General features: G+C 33.4%; 1 protein-coding gene across 2 annotated transcripts; it reads right to left on the reverse strand.

Moving 5' to 3' along the window:
• Window positions 1–917: 917 nt before the first annotated feature.
• Window positions 918–24059, reverse strand: LOC127717438 (innexin unc-9-like). Of its 2 annotated transcripts, none has more exons than XM_052223074.1 (2): window positions 23830–24059; window positions 918–4848 (listed from the first exon to the last, which is right to left on the reverse strand). In XM_052223074.1, the coding sequence occupies exons 1-2, from the start codon at window positions 23844–23846 to the stop codon at window positions 3552–3554; spliced, it is 1314 nt and encodes a 437-aa protein (XP_052079034.1). In that variant the 5' UTR covers window positions 23847–24059; the 3' UTR covers window positions 918–3551. The 2 variants fall into 2 exon arrangements, with proteins under 2 accessions (XP_052079034.1, XP_052079035.1); XM_052223075.1 differs by lacking the exon at window positions 23830–24059 and adding an exon at window positions 8985–9224.
• Between the last annotated feature and the right edge of the window lie 1154 nt (window positions 24060–25213).

The raw sequence follows: 25213 nt of genomic DNA on the forward strand, positions 1-25213 counted from the left end.
CGTTGATGTATCTTAATGAGTTAATATTTTTGTTCGTAAAGTGTTTGTCTAAAATAAAAATGAAATATTCTTTTGAACTCGTTTATAATAAGTGACAGCTGTGTTTCGTTAATACATAATTTGTACAAGAATTACCCACTGTTAAAACTCTTCCGAAGGTAACGTAGAATTGTCTAAGATTTAACCACAAGCAAAACTCTTCCGAAAGTAATATAGAATTGTCTAAGATTTAACCACTGGCAAAACTCTTCCGAAAGTAATGTAGAATTGTCTAAGATTTAACCACTGGCAAAACTCTTCCGAAAGTAATGTAGAATTGTCTAACTAAAGATTTAACCACTGTTAAAACTCTTCCGAAAGTAATGTAGAATGGTCTAAGATTTAACCACTGGCAAAACTCTTCCGAAAGTAACGTAGAATTGTCTAAGATTTAACCACTGGCAAAACTCTTCCAAAAGTAATATAGAATTGTCTAAGATTTAACCACTGGCAAAACTCTTCCGAAAGTAATGTAGAATTGTCTAAGATTTAACCACTGGCAAAACTCTTCCGAAAGTAACGTAGAATTGTCTAAGATTTAACCACTGGCAAAACTCTTCCGAAAGTAATGTAGAATTGTCTAAGATTTAACCACTGTTAAAACTCTTCCGAAAGTAATGTAGAATTGTCTAAGATTTAACCACTGTTAAAACTATTCCGAAAGTAACGAGAATTGTCTAAGATTTAACCACTGTTAAAACTCTTCCGAAAGTAATGTAGAATTGTCTAAGATTTAACCACTGGCAAAACTTCCGAAAGTAATGTAGAATTGTCTAAGATTTAACCACTGGCAAAACTCTTCCGAAAGTAACGTAGAATTGTCTAACTATTAAACATACTTGTAGGTAGCCATTAAGGAAAAATTCGGGAAGATGTCAAAGATTTTCAAAAAGTTTATTAAACAAATAAACAAATCTCCATCTACAAAACAGTTATTTATTAAGAAAAAAAAACGTAAAAGTGACAATAAATAAATGCATAAAAATATAAAATAAATTATAAATGCACAAACATTTGAAATGCCAAAAAAAATTAATACAAAAACAAAAAATATGTAATGTATGGCGTGAAAAATAAATCATGAATATATATGTGCAGATGTAATCAAGTCTTCTGATTTCAGTTTCTATGGTTACAGACTGTATGTACAAATGTAGATGAAATGAGATATGCGGTATACGTCTATGAGACAAAAACCCAACGAAAGCATAATATCAAATAACATCTAGAGGACAACAAACAGTCATCTACAATAGACAGGTGTCATATGCCAAGCTCTCAATTGTCCGGAGGATGAAAGTAATAAAATAAATTAAACAGGAACAAAAATAAATAAGATTAAGATCTACCATTAACATCAACCTTTGGAGTTACAAGTAAATCTCCGTCTATACAGGACATTGGCCTTCAAAAGACATCCGTCATTGTAGTACATCCGCCTTCACAAGACATCCGTCATTATAGGACATCCGCCTTCACAAGACATCCGTCATTATAGGACATCCGCCTTCACAAGACATCTGTCATTACAGGACATTCGCATCCACAAGACATCCGTCATTACAGGACATTAGCCTTCACAAGACATCCGTCATTACAGGACATTCGTCCTCACGAAACATCCGTCATTACATGACATTCGCCTTCACGAGACATCCGTCATTACAGAACATTTGCCTTCAAAAGACATCCGTCATTATAGGACATTTGCCTTCACAAGAAATCTGTCATTACATGACATTCGCCTCCACAAGACATCCGTCATTACAGGACATTCGCCTTCACAAGACATCCGTCATTATAGGACATCCGCCTTCACAAGATATCCGTCATTATAGGACATTCGCCTTCACAAGACATCCGTCATTACATGACATTCGCCTTCACGAGACATCTGTCATTACAGGACATTCGCATCCACAAGACATCCGTCATTACTGGACATTCGCCTTCATAAGAGATCCGCCATTACATGACATTCGCCTTCACAAGACATCCGTCATTACATGACATTCGCATGCACGAGACATCCGTCATTACAGGACATTCGCCTCAATAAGACGTCCGTCATTACAGGACATTCGCCTTCACAAGACATCAGTCATTACAGGACATTAGCCTTCACAAGACATCAGTCATTACAGGACATTTGCCTTCACGAGACATTCGTCATTACAGGATGTTCGCCTTCACGAGACATTTACACACATTCGTTATTACAGGACATTCGCCATTTCACATATTACTCATTACAGACATTCCTCATTACACACATTCGTCATTACACACATTCGTCATTACAATGCATCCGTCATTACAAGACATTCGCCATTACACACATTCGTCATTGCAAGATATTCGTCTTTACAAGACAATTATTATTACAACGCATCCGTCATTACAAGACATTTATCATTACAGTGCATCCGTCATTACATGACATTTGTCATTGCACACATCCGTCGTTACAGTTCATTCGTCATTACAGGAAAAGCAAAAACTTTCAGGTAATTTTTTTCACCTAACAAAGGTAAATATTTTATGCAAAAGTGATTGTTAAATCATGTCAATAGGTCAAATATCACAAAATGTCAGTTATCGCAGAATCCAAAATAACAAGGAGGTCTATGGCACTGACATAAAATCATTTGTTTCACATTCACTACATATATAGAGTAAATTAATTAATATGAAAAAAAAGTCACAGATGAACATATCGTACTGCCTTACTTGAAGACGTTATGGTATATCACCATACATATAAAAATATATCAACGAGGCGTAGTCGAGAGCAATATATTTTGTTAGTATGAAATAAACCATAAAATATGCTTATGAAGGCAGTGCTAATTTCATGTCATAGCTAGCCACAAAAAGAACCCCCTGTTGTCCTTTCTGTTTGCATCTCTGTCCTTTCTTTACACCCCTCTTCCCCTTATAACCTTCCCTGTGCATTTTTTAAAGGAATATAAATATTTTTCAAAGCAGAAAATAATTCTCACTATTGGAAAAAGATTTTACAACCCTAAAGTACATCATAATGTGTAATTCTTTAATTTGTTTAATCTATACGCATGATTAAGGTGTTCCTTTTTTTAACACAACATCTATCTAAAGCGTCCATCTACTTAACACTGTGCTCCTCTGGCTTCAAATTCTAGCAAGAACACTAACTAATGGCTAATTGATGAAATGTACTAAGTAGAAAATATTTATATGATAGAAATCTTACAATAGAATAATCGAGTGAGAGAAAGTTTTTACTGGCAGACCAGTTTAGTTCTCATTCAAATAATGAATTAGCGCATTAATTTTCGCACCAAAAAATGCCAGGTGCAATGATTTGTTTGATTTACAACATAACCAAGATGATGTACTGTTCAAAACAATCATAGCCACTGTATAACAAGGTAACACAAAGTACACGACTAGTTCTCACATATTATAGCTAGTGTGTACTTTAATCTTTTATCCCAAAAATGGACTTCTATCTCTAAAGGTTTTTTCTGTTATCATACAAAACTTTCATTTGCTAGCGTCTTCTTAAAGTCGTTCGATAATGTCCCATTACTGCTTCTATAAGACACGTAAGAGTTCTTATCGGAAGGTTTCGGGACTGTCCCGTTGTTGATCTGGAACTGTCTATCACGATATAGGTCCCAAAGGTGCTTTATAACATCTCCCATTACAGCACTACCCACATTATTTGACATGAGTTGTAGTAGAAATATTCCGTCATATCTTAGATGTAAATCTACAAACTTTTGTAGTAATTTTTTAGTTAATGCGTCTCGTTCCCTCTTCTCGTAAAGTTCGTTGAGTCGTAAATACTTTTTGATGAAGTTTTTCCTCGACTTCTTCATAAGAGCGACGACTAACGTATAAATTACGTTTAGGAATGACATTACCGATATCAAAGTCATCCAAAACCATAGGATTATAAATAATTTTTCGTTGTAAAGGTTAACCGGAAGTACGCACTGCATCGTGTACCTCTGAATGTTTGACAACTGACGAAGGTCAAAGTCACAGAGCGTGACTCTTGGGAATCTCACGTGATTTAGCGACCAATCTTGGCCAGCCAAGAATTTATTTATTACGTCATATCCGTAAATATATATATCGTTTTGAAGAAATTCGTTTAGAAAGAAGAGAAGTCCGAATGAAACAGCAAAGTACATAATTCTGACCATTATTCGAATGCTGATCAGGTAGTTTCCATGGTGACGTCCACAGCCGATGTCGCACAGGCTTGCAGCATGTTCACGAGTTGGAGCAAAAATTCCTGAACGATAAGGACGAACATTTAGACACCATTTATCAATATACTGAGCAACAAATTTTAATTTTTGTTCCCGGTCTTCCTTTGAAGTAAGGTGTGTCTGTTTTGCCAATTCAACTAATTTTTTAATTCCGACTCCGCACCTATTAGACATATATTTCCATACCAGTCGAGGAAATTTACATATAACCGCCATAATAAGTAGAATAAGGGGAACCCATTGGTAATAAAATATTGTGTTACTGTATCGGAACTCATATTCATAAGGAACAGGTTTAAATGGCGGAATATAGTACGTATTCTGAACCCAGCACACAAAGTTCACATATTTTACTTCCTCAGGACTGAGCTCAGCAGGGCACCAGCACTCGATTGGATTCCCGACGTATTCGGCTGTTCCGACGAGAATTGTGCCGAAAAATAGTCCAATAATCGTGTAATAATGGCATAATCGATCGATGAAATTATCGTCGAATACAGTTCGATGGCCTTCGTAAACACCGATAGGTCCAAGAACTTTATCCAAGCTGCAAAGATAAAAATAATTAATTAATTAATTGATTGAATCATTGGTTGGTATGAAACGCTACTTTCTGAACTTTTGGCTATTTCGTTGCGGTCAGTTTTATTGGCGGAGGAAGCCGGAATGCCCGCTGCTGAATAATCCTTATTACAATTAACCAATATTCAATACGATTAGTATGATTGTAACAAATCATAACGTTTTGGTGTACGCTTTTCAAAAACGATTAGTATGATTGTAACAAATCATAACGTTTTGGTGTACGCTTTTCAAAAATATTACCCACAATGCATCACATTCTAAAACAACGAATTGTTGACGGGTATTATTTGATAGCCATCTTTTCCATTAAGTTTTTTTTTTAATTATGTTATTGAATGTCATATTTTACCATTATAATTTTCGTTTCTTGTAAAATTTACAAATATAAATAATAAAAATAAAAAATTAGATTTTGAATTCAAATGGACAAAGACTTGAAAACTCTTCCTTGAGGGTGAGCTTAAAGAAAAATATTTCTATATAATTATGAAGAATTAAACAATTTTCAACAAACAAATTTTGAAAATACACAGGATGGACTGAACAAAGCTATAGACTTTATTTCAGACATGTGTATAAACTTATCACATAGATGTATGAGAATTTTTGCATTGTGTATTATATTTCTATTGTATTGTTTACATGGATTCAACCCCTCGGGTTATAATATGCATTTCATTAAAAAGTAAATGAATAAATTATCTTATATTTAGAAATAGCGACCAGTTAATTTTGAGGTGGTTAACTTCTGAAAAATTGCGTTAGCATATTTTTGTTCTTTCCCTTTCGAAACCCTGCTTGTCTTCTGTTACATCGTGGCAACACCGCATGCACTGTTCAGCGCCCTAGTACTTTCAACCAACTAGGCTATATAAACATACAACCTTCGTTAGCCGAGTAATGCCTTTCCTAGTTGGCTAGGGTTGTAACACAGTACTTGGTGTATAATGGCAAGTGGATGGTGTACCGTTCAGATCTGCTATGTTTTGTCTGTTTTGTATGTTTAGACGTGTAAATCAAAATGTTATCTTGATGAGGCGGCATGGGTAAGTAACATTATAAAATTATAAAACCAGGTTTAATCCGCCATTTTCTACATAAGGAAATACCTGTACCAATTCAGGAATATGACAGTTGTTTTCCATTCGTTCAATGTTTTTGAGCTTTTGATATTGTCATTTGATAAAGGACTTTCCGATTTGAATTTTCCTTGGAGTTCGGTATTTTTGTTATTTTATTTTTTATCATCCTTTACGACAGACCGACAGACAAAACATAGAAGGTAATAATCAGTAATACAGCATTAGATCGTAAAGAACCTATAACTTCAACAGACAAATTATGCTAAGTTAGAATAAGGAGATATGGTAACTACAACCTGAATCAAAGTACTGAAGTACTGAACATCGGATGACCACAAGTTCTTGAGGATGGTCAAAAGCACTTGTCTCAGAAAAAAACAACATATCTCTTTACCTAAAACTGAGGTTAATGTACAGAGATATATTTTTTTCTGAGACAAGTTCGTGCGTGGATGATGAATAAATGACAGGAAATTCAACTTCACCGTAATAACTTGTAGTGATACAAATCAGTATACACTGAGTTGTTGTTTATATTATATTTAAATAACAGTTACATATATATATGATTTGAATCCATTTGTATATCATTCTATTCTACTATTCTAAAAATAGTGCAATGCAAGTGCATGGTGGACACTTTTCTGTAAAAATTCGATTTTTCTAAGATTGGATACGAGTAGGCATTCATATTTTCCCGCAAAAACAATTACAGAGTTACCGGTCCTTGACGGTATTTTCACAAAACGTTCTTTGAGATATTCTTCCGCATGCTTTAACACAATTTTTCGGTACGTGTGCATTGATATTATCAATGATTTTTTACTTATATATATATATCTAACTACAAAACATTTTCATATTTTAATTTATGTTGTAAACAAAAATATTTTTATCGGTATTCATTGAAGAGATGTATTTATATCAAACGATAAGGAATGTTATTTTGCACTCGTTTATGTGCTCGTATTTATCATGTTTATAGATCGGTTACAAACCCAAAACTAATTTACATAATGGAAATCTAGGCGATAGCAATACATCGTTAATGACCTCAAGGTCATCGCGATGTAAAAAGTGGTAATTCTAAAGTGTAGTCTGTTGAATTGTCATAAAATGATGGTCAGTTTCGTAGTCTCGCGGTAGTGCCAGGTAAAATCGAGATATTGTCTATAGAATGTGCAATTTTTCAAAACCTGTAGTGGATAAATTTAATTTTTAAAGCTACGAGATATAAAAAAAAATAAAATATAATGTTTTCTGTTCAATCATTATTGAAAGTGAAATAGTGAAATAATAATTCGCTTTTAGCAGCCAGTTTAGATTTTTGTCAAAATAAGCTAAGAAACATCGCTGATGAATTATTCACTTGCAAGTGAATAATTCGACCTCATTGAATCCGTATTCATGTGACCTTCAATTTAACCCTTTAGCTAGAGATTGGTTACGCATGTATTATGCGAGTTCAGCCATTAAAGGGAAAAGAATGTCAACATTGAAAGTGAAACAAAGGTGAACCATTTTGTTGATTGATTCTCATACAGGTAAAAACGATGTTTAACTTATTTTTTTAACCTATAACATGAAATCAAACAGACCTAGAACAATCCAATTTCACGTGGTCGCAATCTATTTATATTTATGTTTATGTTTATATCGGGATATGTGACCGTCGGCAGTCTTCGGAAGTCATCTCGATGGTTAATAAGATGGCGTCTAGACTAAAATACACACGAGATGCTGATATATATTATCGAGTCAATGCATTGTTCATTGTTTATTTCAGACTTTTTTAATTTGGATGAACGTTTTAGTATGTTATTTATCAAATATGAGAATTTGAGTCAAATCGGTGAACATGAATTTGACAGCTAATGCCCTTTTAAACAACAAAGAATTTGGTCGTGCCTAATTTTTGATGAACCAATAAGTATAATGCACATATGGCTCTATAGCCGTTAAAAATATATATTTTGTACGGCAGTCTCCCCATGAGCGAGGGTCTAGATGACGGGTTCCTCAATTCTATATTCTTTATTTTTGTAAGACTTTTTCTCTATTCTTTATATTTTGTTTAGCACCCCATTATACTATTGTTTATTTTAATTGGGGCCTATTTTTTTTCTCTATGCTTTATATTTTTTGGCCCATTTTTTGTAGTATTGGTGCATTATTCTCTATTCTGTAGACCTCATCCAGACCCTCATAAACTTGATATTAGTACCCACGGGATTCTTGCAACTGGTACCATTGTAATGTTCACCGCATGGATTGCAAGACAATAAATTAAAACGAGTTCAAACTGAAAAAGAGAACAAACCTTATCCCGTTGATGCCTACGTGATTTTTCAATATTGGGATCCACACCCTCAATGCAGTGGCGGATCCAGGGTGTGTGGTGGTGGTGGGGGGGGGGGGGGGGGGTGAGGTTCCTGGTGTTGGAACCCCCCTTTTTTTTAGACGATCAATGCATTTGAATGGGGGCATATATTTGGAACCCCTTCTTTTAAAAATGGCTGGATCCGCCACTGCAATGCAATACTTTGCTACTGGTCCCTGTATTGTAAATCTATTGTATTGGGCGACATTGGCCCCAATATCACGTGTACAGAAACACGATGAAGTTTTTCAAGTCGAAAGAAATGTTGTATTTTTAGAAGCTTGTATACCTGTATAACCTTTACGAGGTCAATAAATTACCCCCACTTCGGATGAATTAGCTACCAACTGTTTTGTACTAGGGTGCACTTAGGTTAGAACATTATTGTATATTATTTTAAACTTGGCAGCGAAACACTCAGTCTTCAAAACATAATATGTATAGAGCTCAGGAAGGAGCTTCTAGCTGTGACAGAATAAAACAACCGTGTGTAAATTAACATCATCTTGAAGAACGCCGCTTAAAATAGCAACACGTCTGCTAGTATTTAGTATACAATTACAATTCGCAGACGATCGGTTGCACATGACCGTAATTCTTATGAAAAGAAATGGAACTTGATACTTGTGTACTTACATTTTGACTAAAACCATTGTTTATGTACAATATCCCAATATCATTAATAGATCATATTGTTTGTATGTATATAATATGGCAGTGTTGATATAATCATGCCAAAAATCTTTCGTCAGCAGTCGGTAAAAGTCGTAAGAAAATAGTGTATTGCTCATAAATGAATTAACCGTTAAAAAGAACTACCGATGCATGTAAAAAAAGTAAATACACATTTCAATTATTAAATACCCGCTTATTATAAACAGATACCTTACAGTGCAGGTGATTTACATTGTACCTGTGCTTTTTCAATTCGGATTTATCTCGTTCTCGTTTGCGTCATCTAATCTCGAGGTTTGAGTCGTCTAATCTCGAGGTCTTGCGTCGTCTAATCTCGAGGTTTGAGTCGTCAACCTCGAGGATTGAGTCGTCTAACCTCGAGGTTTGTGTCGTCTAACCTCGAGGTTTGAGTCGTCTAACCTCGAGGTTTGAGTCGTCTAACCTCGAGGTTTGTGTCGTCTAACCTCGAGGTTTGAGTCGTCTAACCTCGAGGTTTGAGTCGTCTAACCTCGAGGTTTGTGTCGTCTAACCTCGAGGTTTGTGTCGTCTAACCTCGAGGTTTGAGTCGTCTAACCTCGAGGTTTGCGTCGTCAAACCTCGAGGTTTGCGTCGTCTAACCTCGAGGTTTGAGTCGTCTTATCTCGAGGTTTGAGTCGTCTAATCTCGAAGTTTGAGTCGTCTAATCTCGAGGTTTGAGTCGTCTAATCTCGAAGTTTGAGTCGTCTAACCTCGAGGTTTGAGTCGTCTAATCTCGAGGTTTGAGTCGTCTAACCTCGAGGTTTGTGTCGTCTTATCTCGAAGTTTGAGTCGTCTAAAGTTTGAGTCGTGTTATCTCGAGGTTTGAGTCGTCTAATCTCGAAGTTTGAGTCGTCTAATCTCGAGGTTTGTGTCGTCTTATCTCGAAGTTTGAGTCGTCTAATCTCGAGGTTTGAGTCGTCTAATCTCGAAGTGTGAGTCGTCTAATCTCGAGGTTTGTGTCGTCTAATCTCGAAGTTTGAGTCGTCTAAAGTTTGAGTCGTCTAATCTCGAGATTTGTGTCGTCTAATCTCGAAGTTTGAGTCGTCTAAAGTTTGAGTCGTCTAATCTCGAGGTTTGAGTCGTCTAATCTCGAAGTTTGAGTCGTCTAATCTCGAAGTTTGAGTCGTCTAATCTCGAGGTTTGAGTCGTCTAATCTCGAAGTTTGAGTCGTCTAATCTCGAGGTTTGAGTCTTCTTATCTCGAGGTTTGAGTCGTCTAATCTCTAGGTTTGAGTCGTCTAATCTCGAAGTTTGAGTCGTCTTATCTCGAGGTTTGAGTCGTCTAATCTCGAGGTTTGAGCAAATTTAGACAAATATATGAACCCATGTCAGGACAAATTAATGTTTGAAGTAATATGTTTAAATAGAAGTAAGGTTTACTCTGCTCTTGAGAAAAAAAACCAGTGGATGTCACCTACCCTTTCTCTTCATGATCAGTCGAAAAAGAACTGACAATGGCAAGGCAAAAAAAAACACGAAAAACTACAAATGACATACAAAAGTATACAAAACACACCCTAGAAAACTAAAGACTGAGCAAAGCGAAACACTTCCAAAAACAGTATATGATCTCAGGTGCTTCGGGAGGATAAGCAGATCCTGTTTCACATTTGTCACCCGTCTTGTTGTTCGTGAAAATAGAAACCCGAAAGGTCTTATTTTATTAGTTATTGTAGGTCACATTCGAGGAAAAGAGAACGGGGTTAAGGTGACGACAATTGGAACATATCAGTCGTCATTTCATAACAGTCACGTGATGGCGTCAACGCGGTCAAAATCAGAAAGTTTTCAAAACCTTCAAGAATTTTTATATCAAAGAGTCTGAATTGTACGTATAAAAAATGTATCCATTAATTCAGAATGTTATCTAGTCGAGCTTGACAAGGCTATTCAAGGCAATTTCAATTTTTGGAGAGATGTCTTATTGTCAATTATACCACGTCCACTTATTTTCATATCTAAAATTAGACACGTTTAGCTGTGATGCCGTGCATTTAAAAGTAGGCACATATAGCTGTGATACAGTGTATTTAAAAGTAGGCACATGTAGCTGTGATACTGTGCATTTAAAAGTAGGCACATGTAGCTGTAATGCCCTGTATTTTAAAAGTAAGCACATGTAGCTGTGATACTGTGCATTTAAAAGTAAACACTTGTAGCTGTGATACTGTGCATTTAGAAGTAGGCACATGTAGCTGTGATATTGTGCATTTAAAAGTAAGCACATGTAGCTGTGATACTGTGCCTTTAAAAGTAGGCATATGTAGCTGTAATGCCCTGCTTTTAAAAGTAAGCACATGTAGCTGTGATACCGCGCATTTAAAAGTAGACACAAGTAGCTGTGATACTGTGCATTTAAAAGTAAACACTTGTAGCTGTGATACTGTGCATTTAGAAGTAGGCACATTTAGCTGCGATACCGTGCATTTAAAAGTAAGCACATGTAACTGTGCATTTAAAAGTAGGCAAATGTAGCTGTTATGTCCTGCATTTAAAAGTAAGCACATGTAGCTGTGATACCGTGCATCAAAAGTAAACACTTAAAGCTGTGATACCGTGCATTTAAAAGTAAGCAAGCACATGTAGCTGTGATACCGTGCATCTAAAAGTAGGCACATGTAACTGTAATGCCCTGCATTTAAAAGTAAGCACATGTAGCTGTGATACCGTGCATCTAAAAGCAGACACTAGAAGCTGTGATACTGTGCATTTAAAAGTAGGCACATGTAACTTTTAAACTGTGCATTTGAAAGAAGGCACATTTAGTTGTGATACCGTGCATTTAAAAGTAAGCACATGTAGTTGTGATACTGTGCATTTAAAAGTAGACACTTGTAGCTGTGATACCGTGTGATACCGAAACAGTCATACCGTTATTTCGATGAAGATACATAAAGCTGTGTTACCGTGATTTCAAGCTAGAAAAATGAAGTTGTAAAACACTTAGTTATAGAAAACCCTTTTTTTTTTATTTTTCTTGTTTTGAAATAAAATCATGGGAAATTGGCCTTATATCTTTATTGAAATTGTTAATTGTGTTTCGTAAAAGTGTCCCCATAAAATATATATAATTGCTTTATATTTAAAACTTATCTTTTGTGTAATTAAAAGGGTTCAGAAATATTTTCATTTAAATAATTCATGTATTAACATAATATATGCAATTACATTGTAATATGCTAGAGTTTCTAAACAATTTTAAATTCCAAATAAAGTGCGATAACTCTGAATTATTTTACTATATTTTTGGCAAGTTAGTAATTCAATATTGAAGTTTATACAATACACATGTTGTCGACATTGTTTTATATTAAGTACTTTGTGTAAATTCTAAAGATCAAATGAGAAGGGAAAGTATATGCATTTATAATCGCGGCGAATGCATGAAAGGTAAGCACATACTGTCCATTTTTATTCCAAATTTGTTATTTAGCTGCCTCCAGCATGCAAATATCATAGATTACCTTCAACTCAAGTTTTGCAGCGTGTTCAGTCCAGTTATCTTTTCTCCAATGAACAGAATCAATTTATTTTTTCTTAAACTTTGTTTATTTCGTTGTTCTACTATTTTTTTAAATCTTATCGTGTTGAATATCCATCCCAAATTCTAATATTCACGGACGTAAACAAAATAAAAAATATGGAAAATGAAGTGGACACAAAACATATATAATGATGACTCGGACACTGCAATTTCTGTTATTTAAAAAGTAAAATAATTCAAGTAGCGTCGGTTATCTTTCCCTTTTTAGTGCCAAAAATGGGGTTGTATATAAAAAAAAAGAAGATGTGGTATGTCTGCCAATGACACAACTCTCCCCAGAGCCCAAATGACTTAACTATAAAAACTATAAAAACCGGGTCTTTTATGCACACACAAGGTTGCATTTTTCAAAACACAACCATCTGTTATAAGGTATGGTTCGTCAGGCTTTCATGTGATTCCGCCAACCCTAAACGTGCTAAGTACTACTGTTAGTTGAAAGCCTGTAACTACATGGATCACAGGTCCTGTATGAGTTGTCAACTTTTTTACTTTTTATTTAAAGTACATTTTGTGGAAACGCTTTGTCCGAAAGGAAAATCACAAAAACACATTATATCTGCAAATAAATAATTAACAAAAATAAATTGAAATCCTTTAATTAAATTCTTATGTAGATTATGCAGGGATTTACATTTGTCAAACTTCTATTATGTAATGACAATCCATTTCCGGTAAAACCTTGATTGCATTGTTAACGTCATTGTTTTGCCATCCGCTGCAAAAACCAAGTATGTAAATAGACCTTTGCCGGATATTGTCGTTTTTCACCTCAGTATTATCAAAGCTGTAAATTGAAACCATTGAAAAAACAAAACAGATGGTTTATGCAATTAAGGATTTTTGCAAATGACATCTATTTGAATAGTGTAATGTAAATGTAACTTGCTGTTGGACAATGTGTGATAGTCTTTGAATCATTACATATGACAGAATCCGAACTTATTGTAAATTTTCAATTAAATCCAAACTTTATGATTCCTTGAAATTTATAATGCATGCAGTTAAATGTAATAAACCGAAAACTCAACCCGAATTTACTAGCCTAACATTCTTAAATTTACATCAAATTATATGTTTTTATCAAATTAAAGTATGGACGAACATTAAAGCATACATGTCATTTTACAAAAAAAAAATCATTAAAATTATTCTTAATAATAAAGTTAACTTTCAAAACGTATTTGTGAAATAACCATCAAAACAGGAAAGCTCTCTTGACATCAAAACAGGAAAGCTCTCTTGACATCAAAACAGGAAAGCTCTCGTGACATCAAAACAAGAAAGCTCTCTTGTCATCAAAACAAGAACATCTAGTGACATTTAATTAGACAGATAAGCTCTCTTGACATCAAAACAAGAATGTTCTAGTGACACTAAAACAGAAAAGCTCTCGTGACATTAAAACAGGGAAGTTCTCGTGGCATCCAAAGAGCATGTAGAGCAGAAAGTCACATTACAAAAGCTAAATTTACCGACATAGTAAATTAAATGTAGGACATATTCGCTGGACAAAAAAGTCACGGCAAAAAAAAAAATAATTCAGGTTTTAAATAATTCTTACTTTGATTGTGTATGATATTGATATTTGGAACAAAATCAACATTTAAGATTATGCCATTGAACAATTTCCTAAATTATAGACGACAATATAGCAACGCCAAAGAGGCAGATTTACAGGAGCAGGGTCCCCCCCTTTTGTTGGAAAAATTTGGTTGATTATATAGGGAATAACTGAAGCATGACTAGAGCGGGCCCCCTTTTAGGCAGTCAGTGCCCCCCCCCCCCCCCTTATGAAAATGTCTTGATCCGCCACTGCGCCTCTCTAAATTTCCTAATTATTAGATAAAAAATAAATTATTATGTTTAAACTATTGTAAATCAAATCCATGTGAATTTATTCTACCGATTTTATTACTTTCTGTCCTGTAACTTTATGTCCGTTTACCAATGTATTGTCTCCAGGGCCGTAAATTATGTGGAGGCATGTAGGCAGTTGCCTCCTATTGCCGGCCCACCAAAAAATAATACAAGAGAGAAATTGAAACCAAAAAAAAAATAATGTCTCGTCTTGATACTGGACACTTGATGCTGTCAAGACTAGAATCAGTCAAGACCTTCCAAATGCGAAGTATTATTTTTGTGAACTGTCGGGAATACTACCTAAATTTTGTCATTGTTGTCAGATTTTTATGGCAATTCTAGGTAAAATCACCATGCTATGAAAGATGAAGGCTAAGTCGCCGTTGAATTTATATGATGTATGATCAAGAGAAATGCTTATTCTACAGAAACAAACGGTTCCTGCAAACTAGAAGAAACTTGATGCACATCACAAACCAATAGTTAGGCTTGGTTGTTGAAACACTACGAAATGTTCTTGATATACTTGATGAAATTACAAACTAAACTACTGTTGACAAATCTTATGTATCATCTGACAACCTGACTTTAACTAAGACAGTGTAAACATAGTTATACAATATTTCGGATTTAACTCATTGAACTACATATGCATATAAAAAAGGTATATGCAGCATTGATATGTAGATTCTAGAGATACAATTGATTTAGATAATTACCAAAAAAAAATGAAGAAACTAAAAATGTAAAGAATGTTGATGTGGATAAAAAAAACGACGAATACTACAGTTTAATTGCCTAACATCGTGGATAGTTTTTTTTTGAAATTGGTGTTATCGCAGTGGTCATTTTCGCTTAAATAGTGTGAAAATGTAAGGGGATCACCAGATTTGTTTTCCCTGTCTTAATCATTAAATATAAAGGTTGGGTGATGCAGGAAAAAAGTTGAACACCAATATTGCAGTAAATAAAGCGAATCCGTGTAAATCTGTGGACGCAATTTCGAGAAATTCAAATTAAAAAAAAGGAATAGAATTGATCTGTATCAATGCTTTTTACGTACATTCTATTCACCTATATATATAGATCCTTTTCACAAATCTTTGATTTAAATTATAGTAGTAACTATTTCACCTTTTAGATATAAAAATGTAGTTCAACGTACGTGTGCTCGATTACATAACGACGCCTTAATTTTGAAACAATAGCAGTTGTAGTTTTGATAATACTATTGTCTATAGAACTTCAATCTGCAACAACGATCTTGCGGAAGCTCATTTCCAAGCAAGCTAGAACACTTGCTATATCTTTTCTTTAGATATGAGAAAATTTAATAGAACAAGTACACTGTACTATCGCAATAAGCAGGTTAATGCACGAATTACTGCCCAACTTCGTGTGGTTTAGGCAACACCAAGATCCCCTCATAATAAACAAGTTCTAATTTACGGCCTTGGACTCTCAATCGTGTCAAATGAAATGAATGCCAATACAATTACAATTGCCACTAGGTTGACAATACCGCCGGGACCCTCCGGGGGTAGGCAAAAAACAGCGGCACCGACTAAGAAGTAGTTAAAAATGTAAATGTACCAAGTTTTACGAATAGTAAACATGTTTTTTGTATTTAGATTTTTCACTATTTTAGGATAATTTGGATAATTTGACATAGCGATTGGCTATAGTAGAACGGTTCATCGTGAGAACCAATAAAACAAAACGATATAACTGCCAATCGATATTGTTGTCAGAAATTTCTAAAGTCAAAACTCATCAAAATCTTTAATCTTTACTTTAACTTTTAATCAGACAGACCTCGAGGTCACAATTTCAATAACTAGCATTACCCCGGTATACCACATTTACATAAGTTCCAAAAACTGAGCAGTTTCTAAGAAAATAGTTTTGTCTGTTCAAAATAAAGTTAAATCCAAAAATATATCCACATCTAGGAAAATTGCTAGAAACACAGCAATTTCAAAACCATTTAAATTCTATACTTAGATCTAAAAACCTTTCAAAATTACAAGAAAAAGGGACTTTCTTGCACTTTCCCTTATCACTTCTTCTACAATGCTTTTCAATGAAATCGTTTTATTATAATTAAATGAAATGTCAACTGTTTTTTTGTCGTGTATATTCCAAGATAACACAAAAAGTAATCAAAAAGTGAAAGAAAAAATTTTGAAGGAAATTTACCTAAAATGAGGGAAATTATATTCGTGGAAATTGAGAAACTTGTAGTTTCGAGCCAGTCGAAAAGAAAGTACGAGTTATCTCCTTAAGTTAACGTTCAGTCTCCATACTGTCATTAATGTTTAAAGTTTACCATTTATGTTACCCTTTTAACTGAATACTGTCAACCCTTAATACTGAATGTTAAATCTAAACAATACAAGTTATCTCCCTTAAGTAAACGTTCAGTCTCCATACAGTCAGTCAAGTTTAAACGGTATTCCCTTAATGTTCCCCTTCTGAAGCAACCTTTTATGCTGAATGTTTAATTTAAACAATACAAGTTAAACATTAAATTCAATATTTTATCTTTGTATAAAATTATACTTCATTCAATTTAGCTATTTAAGACATTTAAACGAGAAATAAATATTTATATAAAGAAGAAGTTTGGCTAATCATTAGATATGGCAATAGGTCGTCTGATACGAATTGTTAAATTACTGATTTTTATATTGTAGATTGAACAATAAAGTTTGGGATCATCAATTGATATGTTCCATTGTAATTGCATGAAAGATTTCTATACGATAGATTCCCTTTGAATTTAGTACTTAAAAATCACAGCTTCTAATAAGGTAAAAATTGATCGAATTTAACTCACGGGAAAAAAGTCAGTGGAATTGATTCTGCAAGTGCTGTACTTTTGGTTGAACGTGCAGTTTTTTGGAAACTGTTTTAAGTTCCATTTGTTTGATTTATCTTGAATCAAAAAATCGACTCGGATCTCTAAATTCAAACAAAAGAAAAAGGAAAAGACATGTCTTCCTGGTTACTAGTATGTTAAAATCCGATTCGGTCTAGTACAAAACAGGATTCATATTCATATTATATAAACATGCTGTCGTCTTGATATTCTCGTACTATTATAAATTAAAACTTAATGTTTTAAAAACATTTGATTGCCAATGAGACAACCTTCCACTAGAGACCAAATGACGTATATAGAAGTTAGCAGCCTTTCATTGTCTGTTCAATGTGAATGCACTTGGTTGGGTTTTCTTTAACAGCGAATTTCCGCAAAAAAATATTACACTATCCTTAATTTTGCCTTCAGAGAGGTATGGTCCTATATTCATCCCGAATTTATTTAAATCAGAGCGCATTTCATTTTATGTTTTAATCCACTCAAATTCACATTATCATTGCTTAATCTGCATATTTCAAGTAACAATGTTACGTAGCATATCTAAAAATTAAATTGCTAGGTCAACATTTGACGCTAAAAAGATGAATTTTAATAGATTTTGCATTTTTCATCCTAAAAATAGATAAAAAGCCATTCATTACCTCCACCAAACATCAAACGGAGGTAAACATAGTATTACTCTTGTAGATACATATATATTAACCCATGGTTAACGTTATAGATAGCCTTCAAAACAAGGTTTTACACTAAATAAACTCATCATAGATATCAGGATTACAATCTTGTATGGCAGTCACGCATTTCGTCCACAAAAGATTCGTCAGTGACGCTCGAATAAAAAAAAGTACAAAGTTGAAGAGCATTGAAGATGCAAAATTTTGAAAATTATAGATGAGCTTGACCCATTACCGAAAAGTCACTTGGTCCGTTTTTTTTTTTTTTTTTAAATTTCTAGAAAATATATTTACCCTTCCAGATCCCATGATATCAAAGCCGTCATGCTTACATCTTTTAGCTTAATTCTGTTGTGTCTATACCCTTCTTTATAACGAGTTATCAATACCCACATACTTACATCTTTTAAATTAATCATATGGTTTTTTTTATCATTTCAGATAAGGTGATATCAATACCCGCATGCTTACATTTTTTAACTTAATTCTATTGTTGTTTTCTACTATTTCAGGTCACGTGATCATATCAATCACATCTTTTAACTTAATTCTACTGTTGGTTTCTACCCTTCCAGATCATGTGATATCAATACCTGCATCTTTTAACTTAATTCTATCATTGTTTTCTACGCTTCCAAATCGCCTGAAATCAATGCACGCATACTTAGATCTTAAACTGTTAAATAGTATTGTTGTTTTTTACGCTTCCATATCACGTGATATTAATTCCTACAGGCTTACACTTTGTATCTTACATCTAGTGTTGTTTTCTACCGGTTATTCAAAGCCACTTATGTTTAAGGCAACAGGTATTATTCCGTTTGGATTTCGTGATTCAATTTTTTTAATTTCATTCCCATTTTTAACCCTGAATTAATTATATATATATATATATAATGTCATATGATCTTATATTTGTACACTACTTTCATATTTAATATTTCACTGAACGTAATTACATTATTGGTAGCATAATATTTCTTTTGTATTAACTTTTACTAAAATATAGGCAAATGAACTCACCTACTCTAAGTGCAGAAAACCTAACTACTTTTATCTATTGATTATAAAATCATCTGTTTCAATGTCTAATTTCGAAAACATCTTAATTTCATTCAAATGATAAACACATTTCTGTTTTATACAGGAGCCAGAACAGCTATAAAGATATACAAGTTTGTTTGGTTCTTTTCATTTAGAATTTGCCAAGTAAAATAGTTTCCATGTGTACATAATACCAACGTTACTAATTTTATTCATTTTTTAACATTTAATCCTGTGCCTTTATCTCTGTAAGCGACAGGAATGCCAAGAAAACAAAACTGCATCAAAATGTTATGTTATGTTCAAGTATCTTAGATGGTAAAATCAACAATTTACTGATGAAATTAACGACAACAGTACCATATTGAGGGTGTGGATGGGGGTCCTTCATTTCTGTATGCTTTAATTTTTTTAGCCATTTTTCTCTATTTTTTTCATAATTTTGCCTGTTATTCTCTATATATTAACACCCCATTATTCTCTATTCTTCATATTTTAACACCCCATTATTCTCTATTCTTTATTTTTCGACCAATTTTTCTCTATTCTTTATTTTTTAGCCCTTTATTCTGCACATTTTGCCCATTATTTTCTATTCTGTAAACCCCATCCAGACCCTCATGCTGCTACATAACAACGAAGGTACATTAAAATAGACAAAGTGAAATATTTCATGATTTACATAGAAATAGAAATAACAAAACAGTTTTCATAAAATTTGAGTACCGGATAATTTACCATCGCTTATATTCACTATCTCGTTTCATTTGCAACATACAATTCAACAATTTACCCATGGTCCTCACAACCATAGATATGACAGTATTTTCGATTTGGACTACAAACATTGAAATGTTGCTTTATATTTTAATTTCATGATATAACGAATTAAAATTCCTATACAAAATCTGTGTGGGAACTCCAAATACATGGGACAGTTAATAACACGACATCGTAAAAACTGTAAAAAGCAGTTGAACAAGATTTGACTCACCAAATCGGTACTAAATAACAAAAAGGTAATGACACGAAGTATCGATAAGTATAATAGCAGTTACTTAAAACGCCATTTCAAAACCCGATTTCAGCTTATAAATAAACAACCGTTTTGATAAATCGTCAAATGAGCATTGTATTTATGAAGTGATTGAGACATAACTTTGTTTGTTATTTTTCCTCTTGACTTTTGCTCGTTATTATGTAATTAATCACAAGAGAAAACCTAGACAAAGTAAGACTTGTTTTGATGTAAATATAGTTTTTTTTTATAGGTTCCAGAGCTAACATATGAATGCAGTTATAACTTTTACATAGTTACATTCCAGGCTTTCATTGATTGAGTGTTGGTGTTTAATAAAATTGAGAATGGAAATGGGGAATGTGTCAAAGAGACAACAACCCGACCACAGAACAGACAACAGCAGAAGGCCACCAACAGGTCTTCAATGCAGCGAGAAATTCCCGCACCCGGAGGCGTCCTTCAGCTGGCCCCTAAACAAATATATATACTAGTTCAGTGATAATGAACGCCATACTAAACTCCAAATTGTACACAAGAAACTAAAATTAAAAATAATACAAGACTAACAAAGGCTAGAGGCTCCTGACTTGGGACAGGCGCAAAAATGCGGCGGGGTTAAACATGTTTATGAGATCTCAACCCTCCCCCTATACCTCTAGCCAATGTAGAAAAGTAAACGCATAACAATACGCACATTAAAATTCAGTTCAAGAGAAGTCCGAGTCTGATGTCAGAAGATGTAACCAAAGAAAATAAACAAAATGACAATAATACATAAATAACAACAGACTACTAGCAGTTAACTGACATGCCAGCTCCAGACTTCAATTAAACTGATTGAAAGATTATGTCTTCATCATATGAATATCAGGCACAATCCTTCCCGTTAGGGGTTTAGTATCATACCATCATAACATATATGAGAAGAACATAACCCGTGTCATGCCAACAACTGGTTTTTAAATAAATGTGTTTAGTGCCGATGCAAAGACCCTATAAGTGAATCAATATTAACGCCAAAATATGCAATCTTTAATGACCTGACAATAGTATCGTAACTATATCCCTTCTTAATAAGTCTATTTAAAGGTTTTGTTAGTTTCAGAGGTGAATACTGACATTTTTGTGCTTTATAAAGAATATTTCCATAACAAATTGGATGTGAAATACCTGAACGTATAAGAAGTCTGCATGTTGAGCTGTATTTACGAATGATGTCCTTATACCGATGATAAAATTTAGTAAATGTTTTGACTAGTTTGTGATATCGAAAACCCTGGTGTAATAATTTTTCAGTAATACATAAATTTCTCTCGTTAAAATCTAAAACATTGTTACATACACGAGCGAATCGTACAAGTTGAGATATATAAAGACCACTTTAAACACCCTTGACTATATCGTGGCGATTTTATTGGAGGAAGAAGACGGAGTAGTGCCCGGAGAGAACCACTTTAAACACTCTTGACTATACCGTGGCGGTTTTATTGGCGGAAGAAAACGGAGTAGTGCCCGGAGAGATCCACTTTAAACACTCTTGATTATATCGTGGCGGTTTTATTGGCGGAAGAAGACGGAGTAGTGCCCGGAGAGAACAACCGACATTCGTCGGGAAAACTGGCAATATTTGTCAATCGGGATATATGAAATGAATACTAGTTATTGAGTGACAAGACATCATTTAATAAATTCTATATATCTGAAAAGAAAATTAAGAACCTTTTTCATTTTTGACTTTGAAAAGTTTCGGTATAAACTTTGCTTCATACGAGTGAAAACAGAGGTGGTCAGTAGGAGTGCACAGTCTGACATTTGGTCAAAGAAAAGTGAAAATTCAGGGCAAACAAAGATTAAAACAAATTACAGAACGAATAAACAGCTGTTATCTCACTTTTGGGAGACAGAAATCGTATTTGTCAATTTCGCTGTATCAAAATTTGTCCATAAGAGTTTTCCATTAGTTTTACTAAAAGTCATCATTCTTATTCAATCTATTTTTCTCGTCGTTTGCAATATGTGAGTTTGATTTTGTTTTTATTTTTACATCACTAAACTCAACTCCTAATGAAACAAAACCAATCAAAATTTCAAGAAAAATATTATGAAATGTTTTACCATCAAAAAGTAAAAATACCTAACTCCAATGAAAATTCAAAACGGAAAATCATTTATCAAATGGCAAAATCAAATGCTCAAACACATCAAACGAACGGAAAACAACTGTCATATTCCTGACTTGGTATAGGCATTTCCTTATGTAGAGAATGGTGGATTAAACCTGGTTTTATAGCTAGCTAAGTAAATCAAATGTTTTATTATTTGCTTTGTTTTACCATTGTCACTGTGAAAAGTTCTTCAAAAATCTTTGATCAAGTTTTCTTGGTCGAATAAATCTTTGATAGTAACATAAGATCTTAAAGATATACCTGAGTATCTTGTATAAAAATGTGGGGTATAATTTTCCCCGAAACATAAATAGATATACCTGATAAACGACGTAAACGTTAACGGAAAAATGAGGACAATCGATGTTCATTTGTGCAATGAAAAAGGAATAATTTTCAGCAGGACTACCAATTACAAGGATAAATTTTGAAGAGCATAAAACTAAAAAGGCACAAACATCGGCTAGAACCGATACAGTGAACTTTGATTGACAGAGTTGTAACTACACACTAAATGTATTGTTTGAATCATGTCTGAACGTAACACTGGCTATATGGGAGGATAGTACTCGCTGAAAAATTATCAAATAAAGCTTATACATTGTACATACCTCTTTAGAAAATACAATAATATTGAGTTTATTAATAATGTAGACTGAGAAACTAAATAACTGTTGTAATGATTATTGCTTCCGTTGTAAAATCTAACACGCTTAAACACTCAGGCATAATACTTAACAGATGCCATTTCTTATCAATTTTAATTAATCACTACCAAATTGATAAATGAAATGTTTAATTTTCAACAGTCAATACTAGGTAGTTTACAATAGACAAAGACACAAATATTCCACGACTTTCGTAATCTCGTAATGTAGTTAACAAACTATTTACAACATACTTGATTCATATTTAAACTATATTACATATTTTAAATAAATGGTCTTTCAATAATGCAACGATTATGGTTTTGTGAATTTTGGCTTTGGTAAAGATAGCGATCCTTTCCCTGTGTAATTAAAGTTATAGACATATTCTGAAATAACAACATAAAATGAAACAGGAAAAATCTAAATATCAAGGCGACAGTATTTTACCGATGTTAAAATATCGTAAATCTTTTTAATAGAATGGTAATACCGATAATAAATGAATTTTGTTTGTCTTGACCATTCTGATTATTTGGAATCCCATATCAATGAAGATAATTCATCTCAAGATAAAATGTATGTGCAAAACAATTCAACTTCAATAAATGAATTAAATCAATGGAAGTTTGATAAAAACACTATAATTGCTATCGTATTATTTGGTAATATTTTTTTTTAAATACGGCAACCTTTTGCTCATGACTCTCAGTTTTGAATCTATAAAATATCTACATATATATCATGTTTAAGAAACAATCACGAACCAATTTGACTTCGAATGTAACGTAAATGTACATTATAAAATTGTATATAATTCAAATTTTAATAATGAAATCCAAAGCAAAAACAGGTGGAATTTTACATTTAACATCTTAGCAAGCAACAAAAGAACAGCATCTGCCAATTGTGAGAGAAGAAAAAAGATAATAAAATTTTCTACTTACAATGTAGCGTACGGCATGTTCTACTTTCCAACAAATCAATGTATTTTGACTTATAACAATAATGTACAATATGTTTAAAGTCAATAGTAGAACGTGAAGTGGTAAAATGATTACTGGTCGAACAATTAGTATGATATTGGTTACGGATCATTTGCCCCGTTACAGAGTTTGATAAATGATAATAGAGGAACCAATTGGGGAATTTAAGATAATTCATTAAAGTTTCGCCAAACTACTTGATTCTATGTTATATATATATATATATATATATATATATATATATGTTACAGGCATTTTCTAAAATCAGGCATTTTGTAAAATGACTGAATTTTCAGGCAAAATATAAAATGCCAAACATTGACAGGCATTATATAAAATGACTAAAATAACCTAGTCATTCTGTAAAATGACTGAAAATTTGAAGCAAAATTCAGCAAATTGTAATTTGTAGAAACATTTGTAAAGGTTCTACGGAACCCTGTGTCTTGCCTATGATTGCTGTTGTCAGTAAAAGTGTAATGTTGACCGTAAAATGTAAGTCCATTATCAGTAAAATACAAAATAAAGAATAAATAAAACTATTCCTTGAGATGCTATTCTTTTTTTTTATTTTGAAGATTATCATAACAATCTATGAAGGTATACAAATCTATTATGTTAAAAATAAATTAATCCCAGACTGTAAGTAAATGTCTAATGTAAACAACTAATCAACCTGATGAGTTAAGGATGTTTGCTCCTCTTTGTTTTTGATTTTTTGCGGGTTTTTCGGAATCCTCTGGTTTTATCCATGTATTGCCATTAAAAAATTTTGCCCGCTAACCCCTACTTTTCTTTTTATAATTTTATTACGTATAGTTTAAAAAGCCATATTTGAAAATCTTATAAAATCCTTGTTATTTTTTCATAGTTTTTGAAACAAAAAAGCGGCCAATGTAAACAGTATGAAAAATCTAGAGAGAATCATTTCCCACCAAATTTTCAATGACTTATATCTAGAAAACAAGCACACGGACCCTTCATTTTTTCTGCTTTTATAGTTCCTTTATTTATATACTATCATTTTAAAACAGTCATTAAAAAAGCTTGTTATTCTGAAACAGAGTAGCGAACATCCTTAAGCCTCTTTCAACTTATTTTTATAGTCCATTCTTATGTTGTACTGTTACACCACTGTCCCAGGTTAGGCGGAGGGTTGGGATCCCGCTAACATGTTTAACCCCGCCACATTCTGTATGTATGTGCCTGTCCCAAGCCAGGAGCCTGTAATTCAGTGGTTGTCGTTTGTTTATGTGTTACATATTTGTTTTTCGTTCATTTTTTGTACATAAAATAGGCCGTTAGTTTTTTCGTTTGAATTGTTTTACATTGTCATTTCGGGGCC

This window comes from Mytilus californianus, unplaced genomic scaffold (genome assembly GCF_021869535.1).
Source record: "Mytilus californianus isolate M0D057914Y unplaced genomic scaffold, xbMytCali1.0.p SCAF_10, whole genome shotgun sequence".
Lineage (NCBI taxonomy): Eukaryota > Metazoa > Mollusca > Bivalvia > Mytilida > Mytilidae > Mytilus > Mytilus californianus.